The sequence below is a fragment of the Chiloscyllium punctatum genome, chromosome 3 (genome assembly GCF_047496795.1).
Source record: "Chiloscyllium punctatum isolate Juve2018m chromosome 3, sChiPun1.3, whole genome shotgun sequence".
NCBI classification, from domain to species: Eukaryota; Metazoa; Chordata; class Chondrichthyes; order Orectolobiformes; family Hemiscylliidae; genus Chiloscyllium; species Chiloscyllium punctatum.
In genome coordinates, this window is record NC_092741.1 from 83902507 (window position 1) to 83928257 (window position 25751).

The following is a 25751-nucleotide window of genomic DNA, read 5'->3' on the forward strand; positions in this document are numbered from 1 at the left end:
ACAACTATCTTTATCCATTTTTGTGCAATACATTAGAGTAGAAACTCCCAAAGATGGGATACAAGCTGAAATTTTGAGGTTGAAAACTTCAAGGCAACATGGCTTCCAAATGGAGCTCGGACTGAGGTATAATTGAGATAGAGGTCTCCCTTTAGCAGCTGGAACATGGGTGGTGGTTGTTTTATAAAGATTTTCCATTTCTGTACTAAATAATCATAAGTGTTTTGTGGGGATGGTGCTTACAGTTTGGGTTTTACACATTCACAAATGGAGTCCTATACATACCCCATTCCGATACTGTACTCAATTCTTTTTCTATTTTGCAGTTTAGTGAGAAAGATGCAATGGACGACTTGCAAAATTACCTTTTAATAACAGTCTTTAAATCTCACAAAGATGAAATTTGTCTTGGGCTATGTCAATTTGTCAATTAAATACAGTGCCCACTATTTCAATCCATTAACTCCAACAGTACCAAATGTCAGGTATTATATACATTGCAGATGATCCAATACCATCAATTTTACATGATCACCTGTAATGAATTTCTATGTTCTGAACTTAACTCTGCCTGTAATAATTCTATGAATTGAAAAGCCTTCTGGGTGCATTCTCATTATATAGCCAAAGGTCTGAATAATTCTTGGTGCACTATATCTGATGGCTTGGAGACAGGCAGTATTTGCAACTATTACTCCATTGAAGTTGATAGCAATTTTGGGAGTGTGCAAAAGAACATAGACATGCAGACAACGTTATCAATGAGGCTGTGCTTCTCCAGATGGTGCATTTTTGCAGGTTGCAATAAATCGGTAATCTATAGTTTTATGAGAACTTTTATTTTAACACAGTTGGTCTTATGAGAAAAAAATGAAAACATTGCACACTGTTAAGTGTAACTGGGTGTATAACTGTGCATTATCTTCATAAGTATGACAAAACATACTCAATTAGGCATAATGACCTAATTTTAAATTTGTGGAATAGCAAGTTTTCCATTATGATAAACAATATATTGTGCATTTTAGCATCTATCTTAATCCAGTCCTAATCATTTATTGCACTTATTTCATTAAACTGAAATTTTAAATTAAAAATGGAGGAGTCCAGTACTTTAACTTCCCTGCTGGGTGGCAGGGTGAAATGTGATGAAGATGTTAGGAGATTACAGGGTGACCTGGACAGGTTAGGTGAGTGGTCAGATGCATGGCAGGTGCAGTTTAATGTGGATAAATGTATGGTTATCCACTTTGGTGGCAAGAACAGGAAGGCAGATTACTACCTAAATGGAATCAATTTAGGTAAAGGGGCAGTACAAAGAGATCTGGGTGTTCTTGTACACCAGTCAATGAAGGTAAGTATGCAGGTACAGCAGGTAGTGAAGAAGGCTAATAGCATGCTGGCCTTCATAACAAGAGGGATTGAGTATAGAAGCAAAGAGGTTCTTCTGCAGCTGTACAGGGCCCTGGTGAGACCACACCTGGAGTACTGGGTGCAGTTCTGATCTCCAAATTTGAAGAAAGACATTCTGGTTATTGAGGGAGTGCAACGTAGGTTCACGAGGTCAATTCCTGGAATGGCAGGATTACCTTACACTGAAAGACTGGAGTGAGTGGGCTTGTATACCCTTGCGTTTAGAAGACTGAGAGGGGATCTGATTAAGACATATAAGATTATTAAAGGATTGGACACTCTGGAGGGAGGAAACATGTTTCCGCTGATGGGTGAGTGCCGAACCAGAGGACACAGCTTAAAAATATGGGGTAAACCATTTAGGACAGAGATGAGGAGAAACTTCTTCACCTAGAGAGGGTTGGCTGTGTTGAATGCTCTACCCCAGAGGGCAGTGGAGGCCCAGTCTCTGGATTCATTTAAGAAAGAGTTGGATAGAGTTCTCAAGGATTGTGGAATCAAGGGTTATGGAGATAAGGCAGGAACAGGATACTGATTAAGGATGATCAGCCATGATCATATTGAATGGTGGTGCAGGCTCAAAGGGCAGAATGGCCTACTCCTGCACCTATTGTCTATTGTCTATTGTCTTAATAAAAACTGAAAGAACGGCAAATGCTACAAATCAGAAATGAAAACAGAAGTTGCTAGAAAAGCTCAGAAGGTCTGGCAGCATCTGTGAAGAGAAAACAAAGTTAACTTTGCAAGTCCAGCGAGCCTTCCTCAGAACTTTAACTTCCTTGTTCTGCTTTTGTGAGTATATCAGTGTGGTTGGCTGCCTATCCTGCCTGCTGATATCACTGATGCCAGAAGACCCTATGGACATGGTGAAAAATTTAAATCTTCTTATATACAGTCCTGTTAGATTGAGGATGATTTTCCTCCACTCGGAGTTATAGGTCCTGAGGTGACAAAACAGCTCAATACTGAATCTGTGCATCTTAACATAGGTGGCACTGTTAGAGGCAGGTGGATGGGATGTTCAAGGTTTTGCACCTGTCTTTTCCAATTCGCACTAGGACTCCACTGCTGGGAGAAGATATCCAAAACACATGGCACTTTTGCTGATGTTTCTTCTGCAGTTGATGCAACCTTGGGAAGGAGATTCCCATGAGTTTGTATATTGTTTTCTTTGGGACACTTTGAGAACCTCTTGAAATGTTTCTCTCTTCATCTGATAACTGCTTGCCGTGATGAAGCTTCGAATAAAGAGTTTATTTTGGAAGCCATGTGTCAGGTATGCAGATTATGCAGCCCACCCAATTCAGCTGATTGGTGATAGCCATTGCTTGATGCTCGGCATATGAAACTGAGAGAAAGGATAGTGGTATGGAAGTACCTATCCTACTATTACATGTGTAGGAATTTGCAGAGGCATTTCTTGTGATATTTCTCTCTGCATTTGAGATGTTGTTCATTTTCCCAGTCTCTAACACATACTGAGGGGTAGATAATTTTATTGCCCTGTAGAGCATGAGTTTGGCGCTGACACCAAACGCATTTGTCCTTGCGATGACAAAACATTGGAGGCACTTTTGAAATTCATTGTTGATATCTATCCTTACTGAAAAGAGGCTCCCAAGATTTATAAACTTACAGCCAAGGATTCAAGGCCTACTTACTGGGCAGTGTAGTCAATGTCGGACCCTGTGGAGGTGGATCATGGAATGGTGAGTCCATAAATTTTGGTGACCTATTTACTGGGGAGCAGAGTCTGCTATCCCACCACTCCATAGCATCAGGCTGCATGCTTCATAGGTGACCAAACAGATCCTTTCCTCCCGCTGATGCTAGTTTAAACATTTTTACAGTATTTCTTGATATCATGATCCAAGCTATCGGCAACCCCAAACTCCCTAAGTCCCCGTGCTGCTCTAACTGGCCAGCTCTGATTCTTTTCTCACTGCTCCCTCATCAGCAATAGAGAAACCGGATCACAGAGATCTTTATGGGTGGCTTTAAAGTTGATTTGACCCTCATCAAAAAAATGCTCGCTCACTTGACTGTGTCATTGAACTGGTGAAGGAAAGTAGAAGTGCATTATGTATTTTACATTTTAAAAGCTGGTTGTGCACCAAATCCTTTTGTACTGATACTAAGATTCTGTATTAGTGTGTAACAAGTGATCTGTCTTGAAAGAATATAACATGCACAAAGGTGAGTCAAGCTTCTCTATCTGAACAGAATTGTCAATTGATGTTAATTCTCCAAATATTGATTTCTGTTACAAGTGCAGAATAATCAAGGAAGGAAACTAATTCATGAATGTTCTATTCTAATCTTGGGCCTGATCCTGGGTTGACTTGCTTCAATTGGTCATAGTTTACCATTGAGATTTTCCACTTATAGAACCAAATGTGAAATGGCTTCCATTTACAGATTAATAGAAATGTATAGAACAGAAACAACTCATCCATGTCGACCAGATATCCTAAATTAATCTAGTTCCATATGCCAGCACTTGGTCCATATCCCTCTAAACCCTTCCTCTTCACATTCCCATTCAGATGCCTTTGAATGCTGTAATTTTACCAGCCTCCATCACTTCCTCTGGCAGTTCATTCGATAGCCACACCAACTCTATATGAAAACATTATCCCGTAGGTCTCTTTCAAATCTTTCCCCTCTCACCTTAAACCTATGTCCTCTTGTTGCAGCCTTCGCTATCCTGGGGAAAACAAATTACCCATGGCTATTCACCCAATCAATGCCCCTCATGATTTTATGAGCTTCTATAAGGTCCACCCCTCAGCCTTTGATGCTCCAGGGAAAATTACCCCAGCCTATCAACCTCTCCCTATAGCTCAAACACTTCAAGCCCGGCAACATCCTCATATTACTTTTCTGAGCCCTTTCAAGTTTCACGATATCTTTCTTATAGATTTCCTTTCTCAGCAGGTTTTTTTTTAGCAGAACATTTGAGTGCTGTCTCCATCTCATCGAACTGTAGAAGTTACAGCCCTCCAAATCTGTGATTAGCTGAGATGTGTTCACTGGTATGGTTCCAGTGGAGTTTCTGTACTTGGTGGGGGATACTGATTACAAAAGCCTGTGCCATCAGGGGTGAGTAGAGGTGCTCACCATAGTGGGATAGTAGAAGTTGGGGGACTGTTGGCATACTTACTATCTGAATTAAAATATGGAATAAAAAAACGGATTCATTACAAGCCAGTATAGTAACTTTATGACAACGGATGATGTTAGGAATCAGTTGCATGATTCTGTTATTTTTCTGTTCTCCACCAGTCAATGAAAATATCTATAATCCCAGATTTCCACCTTTTTATTGTAAATAATTTAAAGGTATAACTTTTATTTTGAGAGTTCATTGTTTACAAGCACAGTGCATGTAAATTTAATTCAAATGTTCCAGTAGTTAACAGAAAATTATATAAATAGGACAATAAAACATCTCAAAGCACTGCAGAGGAGCTTTAATAAAGCAAAATTGATAATAAATCACCTTAGGAGCTGTTAGTACAGGTGAACGGAAGCTTGGTCAAAGCAGTCATTTTTATGATGTGACTTTAATGAAGAAATGAGAGAGATAGAGAGAGGGAGAGAGAGAGGTTTAAAAACAGAATTCTGAAAATTAGAGAGCCTTGACATCTGCTGGTGCTGCGACCAATGATAGAGTGAGTAAAATCAGAAATGTTGAAATGACCAAAAATAGATTATCTGGGAGCGTTATGAACTGAGGGGAATGAGATATGGGAAGAGTAAGGCCAAGGAAGGATTTGAAAACGAGCACGAGATGTTTGAAATGGAGGTACTGTTTGACTGCAATCCAGCATAGATCAGGGATCATAGCATAATAAGTAAATTTTAGTGTGAGTATTGACAATAGCATCAGCATTTGGATGACCTCTAGTCCGTTGAAGGAGACTGTGGAAGACTAGCTTGAAGCGTATTGAGCTGATGGTCAAACCGAGAGAAAACAAATGCATGAATGAATGTTTGAACAACAAGTAAGTTGCATCAGGGGTGAAGTTTGGTAAATGTTATTGAGATAAAAGTAGACAATCTGAGAAATGGTACAGGTTTGTGGGGGAAACTCATGCTGGGGGCAAAATGGCACCAAGGTTGCAAACAGTCTTGTTCTGTTGTAGAAAGGAATTGAATTTGTAGCTAGGCAACAGAGCTTGTGTTAAGGATTGAAAAGAGTGAAGTTTGTTCAGCAAACTGATGCTGCTTTTATCTTCCATAGACCTAAACAGATAGGATTTTGTCATATTGTTCTGTTTACCAAATGCAGTCTAATTTGGTTCATGTTCCCCTCCTATTTACTTTGCAATGATACATATCTAATTGCATCTGCCATCTACTGGCCATAATAATGCAATTCTCCCTGAAGAATATTAGAAAATTGACAATTTCCTGTTTTACATTCACATTTACCTGTTGCTCAAATCATTGTCTGAACAAATTTAAAGCCTCTTTCAGTTACTTAAAATGTTTAATTATTTCAGAACTTGATTGCATTATTCCTTATTTTTTGGTAACATTTCTTAGCTAAGTGCTGGTTTTGTGATTTTCTTGCCAATCATTTAAAATTGTCAGATCACCTCACACTCTTTTGTCAGCTTGAGAATTTCAATTCATAACTATTCTCTATTTCCATTGTATCTCTATTCACTATGATTCACCTGTGTCATCAATCTACTCAATCATTCCCTATTCTCTATACTAGATACTTGTGTCTCCAGTAAATCATTTATTCTCACTCATCAATGTAGGACCTCAATTTAATGGTTGGCCTCATGCAGTCATCAATACTGTTATCTCTCCTGGTACTACCTCAATATCAAATGCCCCCACTAAACAGCTATGTTTCTGGTTGCAAGGAATTGTACACAACAATCTGCCCTGGTGATTTTCTAACATAGGCTTTCCCATCTGACAGCTGACCAGCCTTCTATTCTTGCTGGCTGTTGGGCAGAAAATGGCACAAACATGATAATAAGTTATTGCTGTAAAATGGAGCAGGACCTCTGCATTCCTGGCATTTTCATGTATTGACCCTCCCAACTCCCTCCCTTCTCCAACACTATCCCCATCAGCATTACCAGAAACACAAGCCCTCAGTTCCTCCTATAAATATAATGATCATTGATTCTTGTTTTGCAGTATTCTGATGCCATCCAACTGTAACAAACATTGGCTCTGAATGGACAGTCTGTTTATGTGACATACAATCCTGAATGAGGTACAATTTCCTCCATTAGCTTCCACCCCTCAAACTCTTAAATCATCCATCACTGCCTTCAGTTGAAACCGAGTCTTCTCAAAGTCGGTTACCTGAGTTGTAACCTGCACTGAATGCTGATTCTCATCAGCCCTGTACATGATGATTGACGTTAACTTCTGATTCTCTATCAGTTCTGATTTAATATCGTCATCCATATATGCAAATCACTCCATTGCCTTCTTCCTCTCTCACTCTAAAGTCCTCCAGCCTTACAACTCGCTGAGACATCTGTGCCCCTCTAACTGTAGTCCAACCTTTCTTTCAACACTGATGGTCATGCCATTAGCAGTCTATAAGGCTCTGGATTTATATCCTCAAAGTTCTATACATCTGTTTTCTTTCATAAGGACCATATGAACATTTTACTCCTCAAGTTTGTTTTGTCATTCAATGAGATCATGACTGTTCTGAAACCTAATCCCATCTAGGCAAAAGTGAGGACTGCAGATGCTGGAAATCAGAGTTTAGATTAAAGTGGTGCTGGAAAAGCACATCTGGTCAGGCAGCATCCGAGGAGCAGGAAATCTGATGTTTTGGGCAAAAGTCCTACATCAGGACTGAAGGCCAGGAGCTTCCAGGGTGGAGAGATAAATGGTGGGGGGAGGGGGGGCGGAGGAGGTGGGGGGTGCTGGGGAGAAGGTAGCAAAGAGTACAATAGGTGGATGGGGTTGGGATGAAGGTGATAGGTCAGAGAGGAGGGTGGAGTGGATAGGTGGGAAGGGAGATTGGCAGGTAGGACCAGTCATGAGGATGATGCTGAGCTGGAAGGTTGGAACTGGGGTAAGGTGAGGGGAGGGGAAATGAAGAAACTGGGGAAGTCCACATTGATGCCCTAGGGTTGAAATGTTCCAAGGCGAAAGATGAGGTGTTCTTCCTCCAGGCATCGGGCGGTGAGAGAATGGCAGTGGAGGAGGCCCAGGACCTGCATGTCTTTGGCAGAGTTGGAGGGGGAGTTGAAATGTTGGGCCACGGAGAGGTGAGGTTGATTGGTGCAGGTGTCCCAGAGATGTTCCCTAAAGCGCTCTGCGAGAAGGCGTTCAGTCTCCCCAATGTAGAGGACAGCGCTTCAGAAGCAACCGGTACAATATATGACCTTGATCAGAACACTACAATCTCCAGGGCATCAGTGTGGACTTCCCCAGTTTCCTCATTTTCCCTCCCCACCACCTTACCCCAGTTCCAACTTTCCAATTCAGCACCATCCTCATGACCTGTCCTACCTGCCAATTTTCCTTCCCACCTATCTGCTCCACCCTCCTCTCTGACCTATCACCTTCTTAGCCACCCCCATCCACCCATTGTACTCTTTGCTACCTTCCCCCACCCTCCTCTCTGACCTATTACCTTCATCCCCACCCCCATCCACCTATTCTACTTTTTGCTACCTTCTCCCCAGCCCTATCCCCCTCCCATTTATCTCTCCACCCTGGAGGCTCCCTGCCTTCAGTCCTGATGAAGGGCTTTTACCCGAAACATTGATTTTCCTGATCCTTGGATGCTGCCTCACTGGCTGTGCTTTTCCAGCACAACTCTAATCTAAACCTAATCCCATGTACCTGTTTCTGAGCCATATTTCTCCTCCCTTCTGAATAACCAAGATCTGTCTGTCTCAGATCTGAAATTTATGTTTGGTCTAGGTATAATTGCCACTTGCAAAGAAAGTTCCAAATCTCTACCATCTTTTGTGTAGTTTTGTTTTGTAACAAATTCACCCCAAAAGGACTTGGCTTTTGTGGAGTTGGTAAGACTTGATAGACACTTAAAATGGTGGTCAGACTCTGTCTGTAGAATTACCACCCTTATATCTGACACCCTTTTTTTATTTGCCTGTAGTGAAGAGGAGACTGGTGTAAATCACACAGTTGAGAAACGTTAGCACAGCAATGTTTAGATCTGAAACAAAAACAGAAATTGCTGGAAAAACTCAGCAGCGTCTATAGAGAGAAATTAGATTTAATGATTTGCATTCTGTGACTCTTGAGAACTGGTGGTAGCTAGAAAAATGCTTATTTTCATGCAGATGATAGGATGAAGGGAGGGGTTAATGAGTAAGCGATAGGTGGAGATAGAGCCCAAAGAAACAGAAGAACAGTTGGATAGATGAAGGAGTAGATAATGGTCAACCTAGGAGAGTGAATAGTTGCTAATGGGGTTTAGATCGGCATTGAGTTCAAACAGACACAGTTTTGCCAGTTGCAAAAGGCTTAACTGCTGTGGGGAATTACAAATTTACAGACTAGATTGAAATGTATTTGAAGGTTGCTAAGGTGAAATCTTGGTTCTTCAAAAATCAAAATAAGTACACTCTGCAGGTGTCTCTGAGACCTCTGTGTGTTCTAGCAATTTCAGTAGTTGTTTTTTGATGTTCCTTTTGGGTCATTTTATGAATATTTAGCTGATTTCCAAAAGGTTGAAAGATTTTAGTTGGTGAGGCAGTGGGAGGTGGCTTTGAGTTAACAGTTTGATTGACAGTTAACACCTTATTAAAGGTTGTTAAAGTAAAGCTTTCTGAGTTAAAGTTTCTTCATTTTTAGAAATTCAAGTATCTGTCTTTTTAATAACATGATTCAACATTCATTAAATGAATTTCATGATTAGGAAGTGCTTTGCTCTTAAGTCTTTAAGTAAAATCTGTATACAGTATTTAGAGTTTTTCTTAACTTCATTTCCAATTGGTTCGTCAGGTCTACCCAGGGTGGATAGACCTATTGTCATGTTGTCATGGGCTAGCATAGGGTTATAAAGAGTCATGCAGTTGACATGAGCTGGCAGTGGATATATAAAGTGTCCTGAAGGTGGTGGAGGAGTCACGAATTGCCATGGGATTTAAGATGCAATGGAGATTTGTGGCCTTCAGCTAGTGTGAGGAATACAAGGAACCATTGGCAGAACCTTTGGAACTGTCCACCTTTGAATTCACCCACTCCTGCTGCTGCTTACATTCTGCTTCCTAAGTCAGCAAGCCTGACTCTCCTACCCTACATCTGGAGTGAAAATCACAATATTCAGGCAACTTTTCTTGCAGACAGGTCTGGCAAGCCATGAGGTTTCCCAACTCAAGCTTTCCATCTTATTGGCAAAAGTATAGACCTAAACATTTGACACTATCCCCTGGATTTCAGACTGTCCAGCTAGGAGAAACAGCTTATCTTCATTTCATTGCCTTAATATCATGAACTCTTCTATTAAAGCACTTCTTAACTTCCTTAAATTTCATGGAGTATGTCCCTCATCTGTTAATCTCCCTTCTGTTTCACCTTCAGAGTTTAAGATTCATTCTGATAAACCTATGCTGTCTTATTTCTGAGATTTCATGACCCTTTCTAAGGTGTGATGTCCAGAACGGCTGACAATACAAGTGTAGCCCAAATAAGGCTTTGTATATCTACAGCTTTACTTCTACCTCCTTGTATTCAAACCCAGTAGACATAAAGACCAATGTTCCTTTTGATTATTTTCTGTACTGGTTCACAATACCTTGTTTATCAGTGTACACAGATCACCAAGGCTCTGTGGATCTCTACAGTTTCTAGATTCTCACCATTTAGGAGGCACTCATATTCTTTTAAGATTCAATGTTTTTGACTTTATATTTACCTGTAAATAAATCTACTTTTACCCTTAATCTATTAATAGCTCTTTGTAATTTTGTCCTTCCATTTGTTTGCTGCTTATAATATTCCCCATTTTTTTTGTAATTGGAAAATGTGAAGATATAGCTTTCTATTCCATCATCTAAATGATTACTCAACAAGACCTATCATGGATTCTTTTCCGGAGCTATCTGATGAAGACGTAGTGCTCCAAAAGGTACTGCTTCCAAATAAATTTGTTGAACTATAACCTGGTCTGGTGTGATTTTTAACTTTGTCCACCCCAGTCCAACACCAGCACCTTCACATCATGGATCCTTGAGGCACATCTCCAATAACACCCTGAAAGTTAAAGAACCTCCATTCACCATTCTCCCTGTTGTGCTCCTTGTTGCTTAAGTCAATTCCTAACCAGGTATATAAACTTGCCTCTAATTAGAGCTAACAGTCTCTTAAGACAAGGTTTATCATATGTTCTCTGAAAGTCCATTTAGATAAATTGGATATTCCTTTGTCTACTACTTGAGTCAAATCTTCAAAGAAAAAAATTAAATCAGATGAATCAGGAATGACTTCACCAATTCAAATTTATGCTAACTCTCTGACTTTTTAAGATTTGCTCCTTCAAACTTATTTGCCCCAGTTTGTAATCATCCCATTTACTTGTGAGCCATGCTTTTTTGTGTGATTATGATTGAAAAGCATTTTGAGGTAATTTTTGATTATTAAATATGGAAAGTAATTGCAAATGGTTATTTTTGTTATCCTAATGAGCATAAACAAATGATTAGTTTACCAGTTAATGAGACACTGATTATTCTTTTGAAGTAGGATCTTGTCAAAATGTTTATCAAATTCCAAAAACAATATTCTATTAAAGTTTACAGTGTGAAATAAAACATAAAATGCTGGAAACATGGAGCAGGTTACAGCAGTATCTGTGGAGACAAATAGTTAACAGCCTAGATTTTTACAGAGCAGGGTATTATCACTAGACATTTAAAAGTGGCAGACAGGTCAAGGTTCAAGAATTTCCACCTTTATTCTTATGCTCTGATTTTCATCAGAACCTTTTAAATAAAGGCTGCTTTGGGTTGTTTGTCTGCACTCTGCACTGCTGTTGTTGGCCAAGTTTGTTTTTTGCAGGGATTACTATGACCTTGTCCATAATTTTCATAGAGTCTGGCCAGCTTTTTAAAGAGTTGTGGTTCAGAGCACCTCAGGGTGCTCATAGTCTGCATAAAGGAACATTTCAGAAAGGTAATTTCAAAATGTCCTTCTCATGGACCCTGTGCTCGGCTGTGCCATTCCCATGTCTTGTCACACCTCCATACCAAGCTATGGCATTTCCATGCCCATTGACCTGTTATACACTGTATAGAACCAATGACCTCTATATTAACAATAGATAGTGTAAAAAGGTTTTTATAAAGAAAATAATTAGAGTTTTCTACTATGTTAATCAACAGCAGAAGCTACAAATAGTTGGAACCTAAATTTTTGTGTAAATTAACATTGTGCAATGATCTGCACAGATTAGAGAGCTGGAGATGACAATCAAGCAATGCTTCCCAGCAACTGGGGCTTTTCAACATTTTATTGGATGGCTGGGTTCAAAGTCAAGCCTCATTATTCATAATTGACAATAACCCGTCCATCAAACTCAATCACGTTTTCATTCCTAATGTCATAATGATGAAGTAGAGCAATGGAAGATAATGAAAGAAAAGGGAAACAAACCTTACATTCCAGATCCCACTACATTGTGGGATATCCTGCCCCATGTATCAAAAAATATATTCAGTCATAACAAGATCCATATTTGAATCAACATAGAACCAACTATGATGAATGATATTAATTTTGTTCATTATAAATGCATTATTTTAAATGCTGATCTATGGGCTGATTGACATGTCAAATGTTTTCCACATAAGAAATATTAAAATTAGCTACTTATAGCTACTTATACCTTGACTTATATTCTCAGAATCAAATTTGTAGCCATTTTCTGATTCTTAGGAATCCTTCATGAATTTGGTGACATTGCAAAATGTCAATCGATTTTTTTTGTTTGCTCTTTTGAGTGTACCTTGTTGGTGATAAAGGAAACTCTGAATGCTTTGAACATCTGACAATCATAATAACCTTCATCTTCTTCAGTTGTTATTTGTATTCCGTTTAGCTTCTCCTCTGCTGTTCTTGGAACTCTAAATCTATAAATTTAATATAATAGCACTGTCTCTTTGCTAAAAATAGATGCTGCAAGGTCTAATAGGACATGAGACAAAGCCAGGTTCTGTCCACACCACAATATTGATCAGAGCACTTAAAACTGAGGCAGATTTGCACGGTACCCAGTGTTTGGTTCAAGACCCTTTATAAAATGAAGTCTGAGCTGAGTGCAGCAATTATTATGGACAATTGTTCTAGTCAAATATCTCAGGTACATAATAGCCAAACTAAAAAAGTTTAAAGTGGCCATGCAAAAGATAAGTTACTAAAATATTGCTTATCATACGTGGAGACAGGAGTTGCAAAACGGTTCCTCCTGCCTCCACATTAAAGCTGTCATCTTTATCACCTCTCTTCTGATTGCCTTGTAATCTGAGCTGACCTTAGACCCTCCGCTAGCTTCCCTCTATTACTGTTATCTTGCCTCTCGGCCATTTTTGCTGCCGTCAGTCCTTTGCTCCACTGGCTTCATTTGGTGGGATACTAATCTGTTCTGGGCTTGTTTTCAACCCTTTCATTAAGTGATCCAAAACTTAAACCCTAACATCTAATCAGATAACTTCTCATCATGATAAAAGGCAGATTTAAACCAATAAGTTACTATGTCTTGAAGATACTCTACAAAGCATCGACAGCTTTCTGGAATAGAGAAATCCAATTTCTGAAATGCACCTTGTCTCAGCTTTGTGTGAACCTCATCTCAGCCTTGTATACTCATAATTCTGAAACCTTGGCACTATGTTCTAGATTCCTCAAGCAAGGGAAACAGGTGCTCAGTATTCACGCAGCAAACCTCCCTCAAGAACATCATGTTTCGAAAACATTTTGAGAACCTATTATTTATCTTGAAAGCTGCTTAACCTCAATACCATTTATTATTTCTTAACTGAACCAAAGTGTTATGCAAGATTCTTAAAAAGACAATCCCACCTGTCTATTCTTGGATACTATTTTTGTATTCCAATCAACTTTGTAAACTGGTGTTACATTGGCATTTTTGGAGTTAGTGAGTTGGAAGTTAACTGAGCTGACCTGCCAGGAGCTGGGGTAAGGCATATGGTACAGAGCAGGGAACCCAGACACAGCTTTTCCTTATTGCTGTGGAATTTTAACTCCCTAGTATGCATGTGACATGTCTGACAAGCCCTCCCACTCAGAAGGCAGCCTGATTTCCATGCTTGGTTTCCAGTCAAATAGGGTGCAGTCCAGCAGAGATCAAATGACTGAAGCCCTTGAAGAGAAACTTGTTTCTGGGGAGAGCAGTGTTTTGGGAAGGGATGGAGGGGATGGGGATATGTTGCTGATCCTGCTGAAGGTTTGATTCCCAGGGTTAGGGGTGGGAGTCAACCCACATCCCTTATTTGGTATGACAGCAGGAAGAGGTTTTAACGAAGGATTCTGGGATGAATTTATGCCTGTAAGGGAAAAGGGTTGAAGACTTGGAGACAACATTGGAGTCCACATGTGTAAAGTTGGAGAAGATTGCAAGCTTTTAGGTATTGTGTGTATGTCTGTGAAATGCGTCAATTGAGGAATACTGCATCCAAGCAGGTAATTGGAAAACATCTTACCTACTGCAATCTGGAGTTGTCCTGAAGTTTTCTAAGGCTTGGATAACCCATCAATCTCCTGTGAATTTCAAAATTTTGGATAAAAATTGGGCTATTGGTCTTATTAAAATGGAATGACTTTGTTGCCTCCTGTACCCCTTAACCTCTCAAGACTGCAATTGGGCAGCTTGAAGCCAGAATTCAACTTTTAATGTTTTTATCTGCCTAAACTGAGCCATATTTTGGGGTTAACATTTCTGCCTCAATGTTTGTGTCATTGTTTTTTCTCAAGCCTTCATGAATATTTTTGTTTTAATTATATGGTATTTTCAAATAACTTTTATTTAATGGCCATGCCTGGATCATGACTGAAGACTCCCTCCAGAATTATTTGTCCGATTACTGTGTGCAATGAGATGTAAAGAAGCAATCCTGAAATGTTCTGCTCTTGCCCTTGGCTTGTAGCTTTCCTTTCTGTAATCAATATTGTTGAGGAGGTGGATAAGGAAATATTTCATTGATTCTTGGGAATGTTTGAAGAAGGGAACTGTTCATCTCTTCAACTTACCTTGCATTCAGGATTACTTCAACAAATTAATGAGTTTTTGCTGTTATCTGCTGTGGCGTGTTATGTCTGAGCAGTTGTGAGATTCACAGAACGTTTAAAAAGGAGGGATTTTTTTTCTTGTCCTCTCTCAGAGAGATGCCTTTCACAAATTGTTTAAATCTGGGCACTACTGCAATCTTTCGATTTCTTAAATTAATCTTAAATTACCAAATGCAATGAAATATTGAGACATCTAAGTAGCTTTAAGTTGTCAGTTTTGCTCATATTGCAATTGAATAGAAATTTGTTTTTTGTTTTATGAACGTATGACAGGCACAACTGGGTTCTTGTCTGCCAACTTCTAGACCAGAAAGCCCCCTCTTCTCTGGAGGTATGGCAAAAATGCCCAAAACAAGTTGATTGAAAGTACTTTATTACTGGCTCAAAGTATAACAAATGAGCAGTAATACAGTCTTCACCTAGTCACCACTGGTATTGGTCCCACTATTGTACTAAGCTTGTCTTTGCAGAGAGCAGCCTGAGACAGGCAATATCCTCTGAGTATGTTCACTGTTGTTCAAATGCCAATTGAAGGATTCCTATATTGTATGGGTTTAGTTACCAATGAGCAGGCAAGCCTTGGGTTCTTCAGTATATCCTCCAGCTATGGGCTAAAAGTAAACTTTCCTTTTATTTTGTAAATTACTTGTTTAAAAACATTTTTTTGTGAGCGAGAAAGCATTTCCCCAAACTCATACTCTGGAGATTCAACCATTCACATACCTGTTATGACTAACTCTCACCTTCAACATACCTGCAGATCACTGCGTGTAAGATGGATGATATAAAGTGAATTTGTCTCATTGGGTGAACTCCCTGTGGAGATGCAACAAGTGCTGACAGCTTGAGTCAAATACATAGCTGAATCCCGAGATCCCTGTTGATTTCTCTGATATCCTGAAAAAAAAATCCTGAGTGGTGACATAATGAAATCCTTAAAAGTCTGAATGTTTTTGGGACAGTAAATGAGAGCCCATCAATATGATGGAGTCATCATGAAATGCTAGAAAAATCTAGCACAAACCTTTGTCCATATCACCTGCAATTGAACTTTGAATGCTGCATCATTAGAAGTAATTAAAATTGCTAAAGAAGTGAAAGCTTCTGCAAGTTGATTGAAATTCATGATGAGATGGATGAAATGATTAAATAGGTTGAATTTACCCAGTGGGGCTTAGGCTGTGCTTTAATGAGTCATGAAAAAAGGAATAGAAGATTAAAAGCTGCAACAGATGCTGAGCTTGATGATGAAATATTCAAATCAATTTTAAGAAATACAAACTGCTTAAAATCCTGAAGTCTGTCACCTATCTATGTTGCTCAGTGCATGTATGTACTTATTTCACTGGGTTTGGATAAACGCACAGGACAGATTTCCTGCACCCGAGCCTGAAATTTGGGCCAAGCCTATATGCACTTGGTTGACTTGCCCAGTTTCAGCTTTTTCAGGTAAAGGTCTTTTAATTTGTATGAGGCAGGACTGAGATCCCCCTCCAAGAGGAAGTTCTGCCTCCAAAAAATGCCACTTACATCCTAACTCATGTAAGTGAACATTAACAAGCTTTATTGAACGTAATTTTTTGCAAGGAATGGGAAGAGAGGGCATTTGTTTGAATCCGACAGACTTGGGTCCCAATTCCATCTGATCTGATTTCCCTATGAAATGGCTGCTTCTGCAGATGCTCAGTTACTGTCCTTAGAGTAAAGGTATAGTTCACCCTTTACTTCACAGTGGGTTAGTAACAGGTACTCCAACAATGACACTGCCCTAAGTTACAGGTCAACCCAACTATTTTCCACCCACAAATGGTTCCTGCAATTCAGCCATTGTTTTATCAGGTAAATCGCATTCCCTGTTTTGGCCAGTTTTCTCATCTCTTCCACATTTCTGAAGGTAGTACCTCATGACAATACATGATTGCTAGCTACCTTGCCCAAGGTGCTATTCTTTGAAGGGGATTGGTGGCTTATTTAGTACTGTTGCAGCTGAGTTTGATTGATTATATCTCATACTGTAAGCTTTGCAGAACAATACAAAATCTCCCAGCAGTAACTGCCTTATTTGACCGCTCTTTAACTTTGCCTAAACAAGTGCTTCAACCTCCCCTACCTGCTGGTCTACTTCAGAATAACAAATATTATTATAGTCCATAGAGTTTGGTGGGAAGAGGATGATGTTCATCCTGATTAACTGCTTGACTGATATTTCAAGGAGAATATCTGAAAATATATGGGTCTTTACCAGCTAGTCATTTGCTGAATTGAATGCAAGTTGTCTACAGCCAAAATGCACTTCCTTTTTATGAACAGCAGGCTACCTATAAAAGCAAATCGTGCTGACTAATTTTCCTATTCCCACATTACCAAATAATGAATTACTAACATTCGTGGCCTAAATATTTAATCACAATAAACAATCTTAAATTACAACAGAGTCTCTACTTCTAAAGCATTTAATTGACTATAAAGCACTGTGGGATATCCCATGTTTATTACAGGAGATATATAAACACAAATTCCTTTATATTTTGTTCCTTGCTTGTGTCCACATGACTAGGCAGCAAAGGTAGAGCTAAGAGAAATTCTTACCCATAAATGTCTGACATTGACTTTATAAATTTACATTTTGCTTACAATATATTTAAAGTTGTGATGTTTTATTTAGTGACACAATGTTGCTTTAAGTAAATTGACAGGGATGTGACAGAAGGCAGGGACAGGTAGGTGACACACTTATAAATTATAACATAAAAGGGCTAATGTTAATTAGTTTGTTCAAATTTTTTCAACAGGGGATCATTTGTGAGAATTGGGTTTCAGCTCCTTTATTGGCGACACATTAGGATCATTGCAAACAGTTGAACTTCAATCATAAACAATTTTTTTTCAAATTTGGGGAATGGAATCCCTTTAATCAAAGGAATTTTACTTTTCATAACTGCACTGGAATGTGATTGGTAGAAAAACCACATTCACGTTTTAATTCAATAATCAGTTCGAAAATAGAGGATAATATTTTGCAGTTCTTCTTTCTGATTCTAATCTTTTTTAAAAACAAATCTGTCAATTACTTGGGTGTGCATAGTAATGTTAACTTTTGGTGCAGTTCAATGAAATATGTAAAATGTTAAATGCAAATGATCATATTCTGCTGCAATGAGCAGAGTAAAACAATGTCTACCAGTCATTTGAACAATTCCTTTTTGAAACCTGGGGCAGGGTTCTGCAATATACGTGGGAACGGTTATTAAATTGACTGCTCGTTAAATACCAATCAAGAATGAAAGATGTGCTATTCCAATGTTATTTGGAGACATTTAACAATGATCTTTATGAGCAATTTTGATTGTTGTCATTAATATTCTGCCTTGCCATGGGCTTATTAAAACAAGAGAAGAGATTCACACCTAATTATGTTGCTTAAGTGAATGTTTATTGAAATATATTTAAAAGAGTCTTATAAACCTGTGAAAACGCTTCAGGAATTTTTGAATCAAGTTCATGATTGAATGCAATAAAAGTGTTATGGCTGTTGCCCACCTCTGAAATCTGCTCTTCAGTAAATGTATTGGGCTATGGTTACAAAGATGCCAACAGATGCCACTACCTCATTTGTGGTTCAGTTGTGAAACAGTGACAGTACCATCAAAAATTAACATTTGAATAATCCTTGAAATATCCTATGCAAGAATCTTTTTTTCTGGGTTACCTGGTATATTGTTCTCACATCGCAGCTAGCTGGGCACCTTTTCAAGCTTGTAAATGGCAGTTTAACTTCTCTCTATTGGGATATCCACATGTCAGCCTTCTTTACACACACAGATAGCTAAAGCAAAGTTGTTCAATGTGCCCAGGACATTTAATTACTTTATCTTGAGAGGGGTCATACTTCTAACCCAACAGATAAAAGGCGACATCTTTTTTTAAAGCACAAATTTGACAATCTCAAGCTGAAGCTTCAAGCTGAAAGGTCAAGCTCTAGGAAATTATGTAAAATTTTAATTGGAATGACCTCTTTCAGATAGAAGTGTTACTTGTGATCTTTTTCCTTGCATTAAATCTTGTTTATTTTGACCCCAAAAGTATTCCAAAACCACTTCTCACACTTCATCAGAAACAAAATACCTGGGATCTCTGGATCTTTGTTGTCTCAGTGTGAGCCTGAAACATTTCCTCCCCACACAAGTGTAATTTTAAACATTCACCATCTGAAGGAGAGGAAGCTGTTTTAACTCTTTCCCAGTTACAATTTCTTAAAGATAAAGCAGAGCAACTAAACTTTCTCCAATGCCATAGTATGTTCAGATAGTTGAGATGAGATTTGAAGGTATGCTTCAATTGTGGCCAACATGGTGTTCTTGGCTGAAAACTTGAGGGCCTAATAAACACTCAAATGAAAACTCTATGCAATTGTCTGAAATTGAATGCCACTTTCGGTTGGTGCTGATAAGAAGTACACAGTCCGAGTTACTTAAGAAGTCCTGACCTAGTTAATCTGCTGCAGATGTTTGAAGGATATCTTGCTGTCACAATTGCAAAAAAAAAAGACAATGCTAGAGACAGGCTAAGCAGGTCTTGTAGTACTTGCTGAGAGTAAAACTGGGTTAATGGCTGGAATTTTAACAGGTTGAAAGATCCCATTCACTGGGAACTACTGTTGGGTCTACCCCATGATTTAAGAACCGAGTGACCAAAGTTCCACTTACTGAGAGCTGCTGGCCAATCAGAAGCAGGCATCTATTCATTAACACCAGAGATCCAGGGACTTGAGGCAGAGCTCTGCGTGACTTTCAGTGCCTTGCCTCCATCTCCCCTTCTCAATGCAGATGCCTGGAACAGCACCAAGAATGAGGCTGCCTCCACTGGTGCCTGCAGTAGACTGTTGGCAAATTGACTGAAATTTCTTTGGGTGGCACTCTGACGGCAGAGATTGTGGCAGGACTGCAATACCTTGATGTGATCTATGGGCTATACGATAAGGTATTGCTGTCCTGCTATGTCCAGAAATGAATGGTCATGGACAATTAACAGTGAAATTGATGGGCAGTCTCTACAAGTATCCCCAGCAAGACAAGGCTGAAACATTTTGCAGCAATCTTTAGCCAGAAATGCTGAGTAGATGCTTGATCTCAACCTCCTCCAGAGAGGCCATTACTGTGGATGCCAATTTTCAGCCAAGTGAATCACTCCATGTCACATCAAGAAATCCTCAAAGATGCTGGATACTGTAAAAGTTAAAGACCCTAACATAATTCCAGCAAAAATATTGAAGAATTATTCTCCAGATTTATGTTCCCCTAACCACTATGTTCCAGTACAGCTACACCATTGCAATCTGCCTGACAAAGTGGAAGACTGTTCATATGTCCTATTTAGAAAAAGCTGAACAAACCCAACTCGGCCAGTTATTGCCACATCCACAGTCTGTTCTTAATCATCAGTAAAATGATGGGAGCAACATTTGCTCAGCAGTAACCTGCTCACTGACACTGAATTTGAGTTTCACCAGGGTCACTCAGCTTCTAATGTCATTATAGCCTTTGGAAAAATTTGGAAAAAAAGAGTTGAACTCCTGAGGTAAGGTGTTTTTGTCTTCAAGGTGGTATTTTGTCAGAGTATGGCAAGGTGCCTGACCAGAACTGGAGCGAATGAGAATCAGGGACCTATTTTCACTGGTTGGAATCTTAACAAGCTCAAATGAAGATGATTGTGGGCTTCCAAGTCAATTATCTCTGGGACATTACTGTAGGAATTCCTCAGCATAGTGAAATAGAACTTTCCATTTTCAATTGCTTCATCATTGATTTCCCTCCATTATAAAGGTCAGAAGTGGGGATCTCCACTGATGGTTGCACAATTATCATCACCTTTGCCACATCACAGATCTTGAAGTGGTCCATGTCCATTAGCAAAAAGATCAGGACAACATCCTGGGTGTGGCACAAATTTTACTTGCCACTTAAATGCCAGGTAATGACTATCTCTAACAAAAGAGAATCAACCAATGCAGTTACAATCCCTGGGATTAATGTTGACCAGAAACTGAACTAGACCAGAATAGAAATACTGTGACGACAAGAACAGGTCTTGAGGCTCCACATAGCCTTTCCATCATCTACATGGCACAAATTGAGAGTGTAATGGAATATTCTCCACTTGCCTGGATGAATACAGGTCTGTTAACACGCAAGATACTTGACACCATATAGGATAAAGCAGGAATTTGATTGGCACCCTATCCTTAAACTTTCACGATCTCCATTACCGTTACAAAATAACGGAGATTTGTGCCATCTACAAGGTATAATACAGCAACTCATCAAGGCTTGTTTGATCTCACCTTTCAACCCTGCAAACCTATACCACATAGAAGGACAAAAATGGTAGAGATATGGTGACCACCCCTCACAACCACAGGGACAGATCCAGCAGAGTTGTTAATGGGGTGAAGTCTCTGCACTGGGTGAAATCTGATATTCTCAGACCTGGGAGGGGAGGGTGAAATGGCATCAGGGATACCAATGCTGCAAACAGGACTCCTCTAAGGGGAGTCAGGGGACAAGGTTTGGTGTCGTAACCACTGGAGTGGCCCTGTATTGGTATGAGGCATGACTGACGTGAGGTAGGAGGAGGAGAAGTGGTCCTGAACAAACACGTGGGCCACATGAAAGCTGCAACCTCTCAAACAAAGCAGAAGTAAAACATACCCGGTCCCTCAGAATATCTGGCAAAGCTGTCAGAACCCATGGGGGTCTCCCACTCCACCTTGCACCGAAGAAACCTCTGAGGAAGAGATGGACACAGCGAATGTCGCAGCCTTGATGCCATTACTGACAGATAGATGGCAACACCACCACCTGGAAGTTCCCCTCCCAGCCCATCGCATTAAGACTTGGAACTATATTGCCATCACTGCTGGGTAAAAATCTTGGAACTCCCTATCTTGGTAGCACTGTTTATTTACATGTCCAGTCACTATGGACTGCAATAATTTTAGAAATGCAGCTCACCACCACCTTCTCAAGAATAATTAGACGGCAGCAATAAATGCTGACCTCACCATCGATGCCCACATTCTATAAACTACTTAACATATTTAGTAAATTGCATTAGCTGATTGTGTTTATCTGGTGACTCAGACTGCAGTAAGACATTGATCCTCTGGTTCCTTGCCATTTTAGTTTTCGGCCTCACTCCAATTCTCTCATTTCTGTCCTTTGTCTCTTGCAATGTTCCAAAGAAGGTTAATGTGAGTTTGAGGAGGAATATCAGATCTTTCAACAGAGCACTTTAAAGCCTTCTAGTGTTAATACTGAGCTTAACCAGTTCAGATTGTAATTCCTAGCACCATTTTGTTTCCCTTTTTTGCTTTTTTCTACTACCTGGTTTATCTCTTGTTTTCCCTCTTCCTTTGCCCTCAAAATGCATGTATACATGATCTTGCCATTCACACCGCCTTTAGACACACATTTTGCTCCTTTACTTTTGCCATGTGACCACTCCTTTGATCTTATACTATGAAACATTTGTCATTTAATTTCTCTTGTGCCTCACCCTATTACAGAACTTCCCTCTTGTTCTTCCTTGTTTCTACATCCCCTTTCACTGTCTGAAAATTGAGGACATTCCTAACTTTTCCCATTTCGGATGTAAGATCATAGATGGGTATGCTGACCTGCAGCAGATTTTTCAACATTTTGTGTTCTTATTCAGTTGTTACAAAAATCCTGAAGTGGAATGGTATAAAATTTAAAAACCCTTTTTTTTTCAAAAGGTATTTTCTTTTTCTGCAGAAAACTGAAGAAAAAGAGTTTTGAGATGAAAAAGTTGAAAGTGATGACAGGTGAATGGTTTGCTGAAGTTCAAGCAAAACGCTATGGAGACTTCTGCAGTGGCATTGACATCCTCAAGAATTCAATAAACAGGAAGAAGAAGATGCCAGGTAACTCTTCCATGAAATATTTTAGATTTGATTACTTACAATGTTGAAACAGGCCCTTCAGCCCAACAAGTCCACACCAAACCACCACCCACCCAGACCCATTCCCCTACATTTCACCCAATACTATGGGCAATTTAGCATGGCCAATTCATCTCATCTGCACATTTTCAGACTGTGGGAGGTAACCGGAACAAACCCGCATAGATGCAGGGAGAACATGCAAACTCCACACAGTCAGTTGCCTGAATTAGGAATTGAACCCTGGTCTCTGGTGCTGTGAGGCAACAGTGCTAACCACTGTGCCACCATTTTGGTTTATTTCCTGACATAAAGCTATTGACTCACATTTTGTTGCAGTTATTCAGGCACCTTTAGATATCTTGGCTAAATTACTTGAGTGTTCCCAAATTCAAATAGGAAATTATGCAAAAACAACTCAACTGTGTATTTTTTTAATTGTCTAATTGCTTAATCTTATTTATGATGTACTTTGGAGTTTTCTGTGTATTAGTCCAAAAACACACACTGGGGGACATTGATTATCTGAATGAGATGGGCGGACACTATTATGTTCGGATAATCTGTATTTGGTTAATTGATTAAATGCCTTTCCTCTGGAGCTCAGAGTTTTTAAAGTCTGCTCCCTATTGAGGAGGTTACAGCAGCACACAGCACGCAAGCCCCCACCCCAACACCACACCCCATGCCCACCCCCATCCATCACCACACCCCATCTGCCCCAAACCCATCCAACATCGTCCCCCGCCTGCCTCCATCCAACACCAGCCCCCCATCCACACCCCCATCCAACACCACCCCCACCAGACCCAAACCCGTCCAACACTGCCTCCTGCCCCGCCTCCATCCAACACCTCCCCCCCCATCCACACTCTCATCCAACACCACCCCCACCTGCCCCAAACCCGCCCAATACCGCCCCATGCCCGCTTCCTGCCCCAGCTCCATCCAACACTGCCCCCGCACCCCCCTATGCCCTCCGTCCACACCGACTGCCCCCTCCCTTTAGTGTGCCCACCCCGTCCACCCCCCCCCCCCTCCAGTCCACCTACCCGCGCCGTCCCCAGGGTTGCCGAACAAGACACCAACAACAAGACTGCTGCTGCTGTTGCTGCTGTTTGTGTGGGTTAAATGTCCACGTAGCGCACACACGTACAGCCACAGCCACACACACAACTTTATACTGCAACTTTTTGACAGGTTCCACATTTGCCCTGTATAGGACAATGTTGGAGAGATTATCTGGGGAAGCGGGATGTGTGGGGGCGAGGTGGGTGGGTAGGGGGGAAGAGGACGGTTAGGGTACACCCCACTGTAGAACTCCAGGGAAAGTGTGGGGAGAGCGAGAGGGTGGGAGGTCAGTCATTTGGAGATGGTGCTGTTGGAAACACCTCTTTGATGTAACGTTTCTGTGGGCACCTCGAGCTCTCCTTCGGATAACCGATTTTCAGATAATTGTTATTTGGATAATTGAGGTTCCTCTTTACTATACAGAGTAAGGTTTTGGTGGAGGCAGATGCCATGAAATTTATTTACAACACTGTCACAGAATGTCACAGAATTATGCACATCTTCTGGATTCTGTGCCTACTGATGTTACTGTAAATTACATACACATAGCTAGCTAAATGCACTACACTTACCTCATTACATGTGGTTGAAGGTGACAGGTACCTTTATTTCCAAACATCACGTGGTCTGTAAAAATTGTTTTAAAGGTACAGGTCTTTGTGGTTTGTAATCTATTCAATAATACATAAAATTCCATACTATTATTGTTTTCCATTGATTTTAGACCTTTAGAAAATATGCATAGAAGAATATATCTTCTGGACATAATGACTGGCTTAAGAAATTTGCTGTTTTGAATTACTATTTACTTGTCTTGTACAGTTGTTCAAGATGTTGCAGTGAAGGCATCTAAAGACGTAAATGTGTTTCTGAGTCCGAACTTAGAACGTCAAAATATTTCTTCAGATCCCGAAGCCTTGAAATCAGAGGAAAGGTAGGAAATATTAAGAGAAATGTGTAATGTACAATGTTCATATTGCAGATGAACACTGAGCTGGTAAAGAAAAATTACCATGAGATGAAGAATTTTTCATGTCTTTCCCCTGTCTTTTATGTGATTTTAATGGATGTTTCCAGATTATCATAACAAGCCACCTTAGTAATATGCAAGTCTCTCTGCTGCATTTTTTGAGCAATCATTAATCTGTTTGTTTCAACACCCGAATCTCTTCCTGAAAAAAAGAGGAAGGAATTTCACACAGCGACATTAAATCCTTGTGCAAATGAGAGAGTTTTCAAATCAAAGCCACATTATTTTTAAGAGTTTATCATGTTAGACGGAAAACTGCATTTCAAAACAATACGTTTGTGAAGCAATATTTTGTAACACTTTTCAGTCTTTTTAATTGTTAATTTACATACTTAGCAACCTGAAATTCTCACAATGAGATTTTGTAAGCCAACTCAGAATTTTATTTTCTTTCTTTGCCTTCTGTCAAATTTATAATGTTTGGAACCTGAGACTGCCTTCCTTAGGGCTGGGAATCACAAAGTTCCAAATTGCAATGGAGAGGAAAAGAGGTGATGTTCTCTGGGTTGAGTCACTGCCCTGTAATAATAATAGCATTTTTAAGGCATTCCCATGTGTCCCCGGGCCTGGGAATAACAAGCTGATACATATTTAAGAAGACCGACCCTGGCATCTTTTCTACTTCGGTTCCTGCTCTGTGTCCTGGCATCAGGCCCTGACAGAGTTAGGACTGCATCACCAGAGCCTGAACAGTTTGTAGAAATATTGTAAAATCTGGTTGGTGCACAAGTGAGTGAGAGGAATCACGTTTGAAAGGATCAAAAGTACTTTTCTTTCTAAAAGCAAGATTGATATTTGACTGTGGTTTATTCAGATCTGCAGAACTCCAAACTGCTTTCACCAGCAGCACTTCATTTCAGTGTGATGTCAAAATGTCCCTACCTGCAGTAATTAGATTATGCAGTCTAAAAGGGTTACATCAGCAGCAGAAAAGCAATTTTGTGTCTCACATGGTATCATGCTTTTATCCTGAGAGGTGCAGAAAAAACAACTGAATTGTTCAAC

The 25751-nt window shown here is 39.9% G+C and overlaps 1 protein-coding gene across 1 annotated transcript in view; it reads left to right on the forward strand.

The window, feature by feature from the left end:
- LOC140461359 (synaptotagmin-like protein 2) overlaps positions 1-25751 on the forward strand; it is a 275584-nt gene that overhangs the window by 117703 nt on the left and 132130 nt on the right. Inside the window, exons 3-4 of the mRNA XM_072555915.1 lie at positions 22479-22627; positions 24539-24650. Of these exons, the coding sequence (XP_072412016.1) occupies positions 22479-22627; positions 24539-24650 (261 nt within the window). The remainder of the gene's footprint in view (positions 1-22478; positions 22628-24538; positions 24651-25751) is intronic.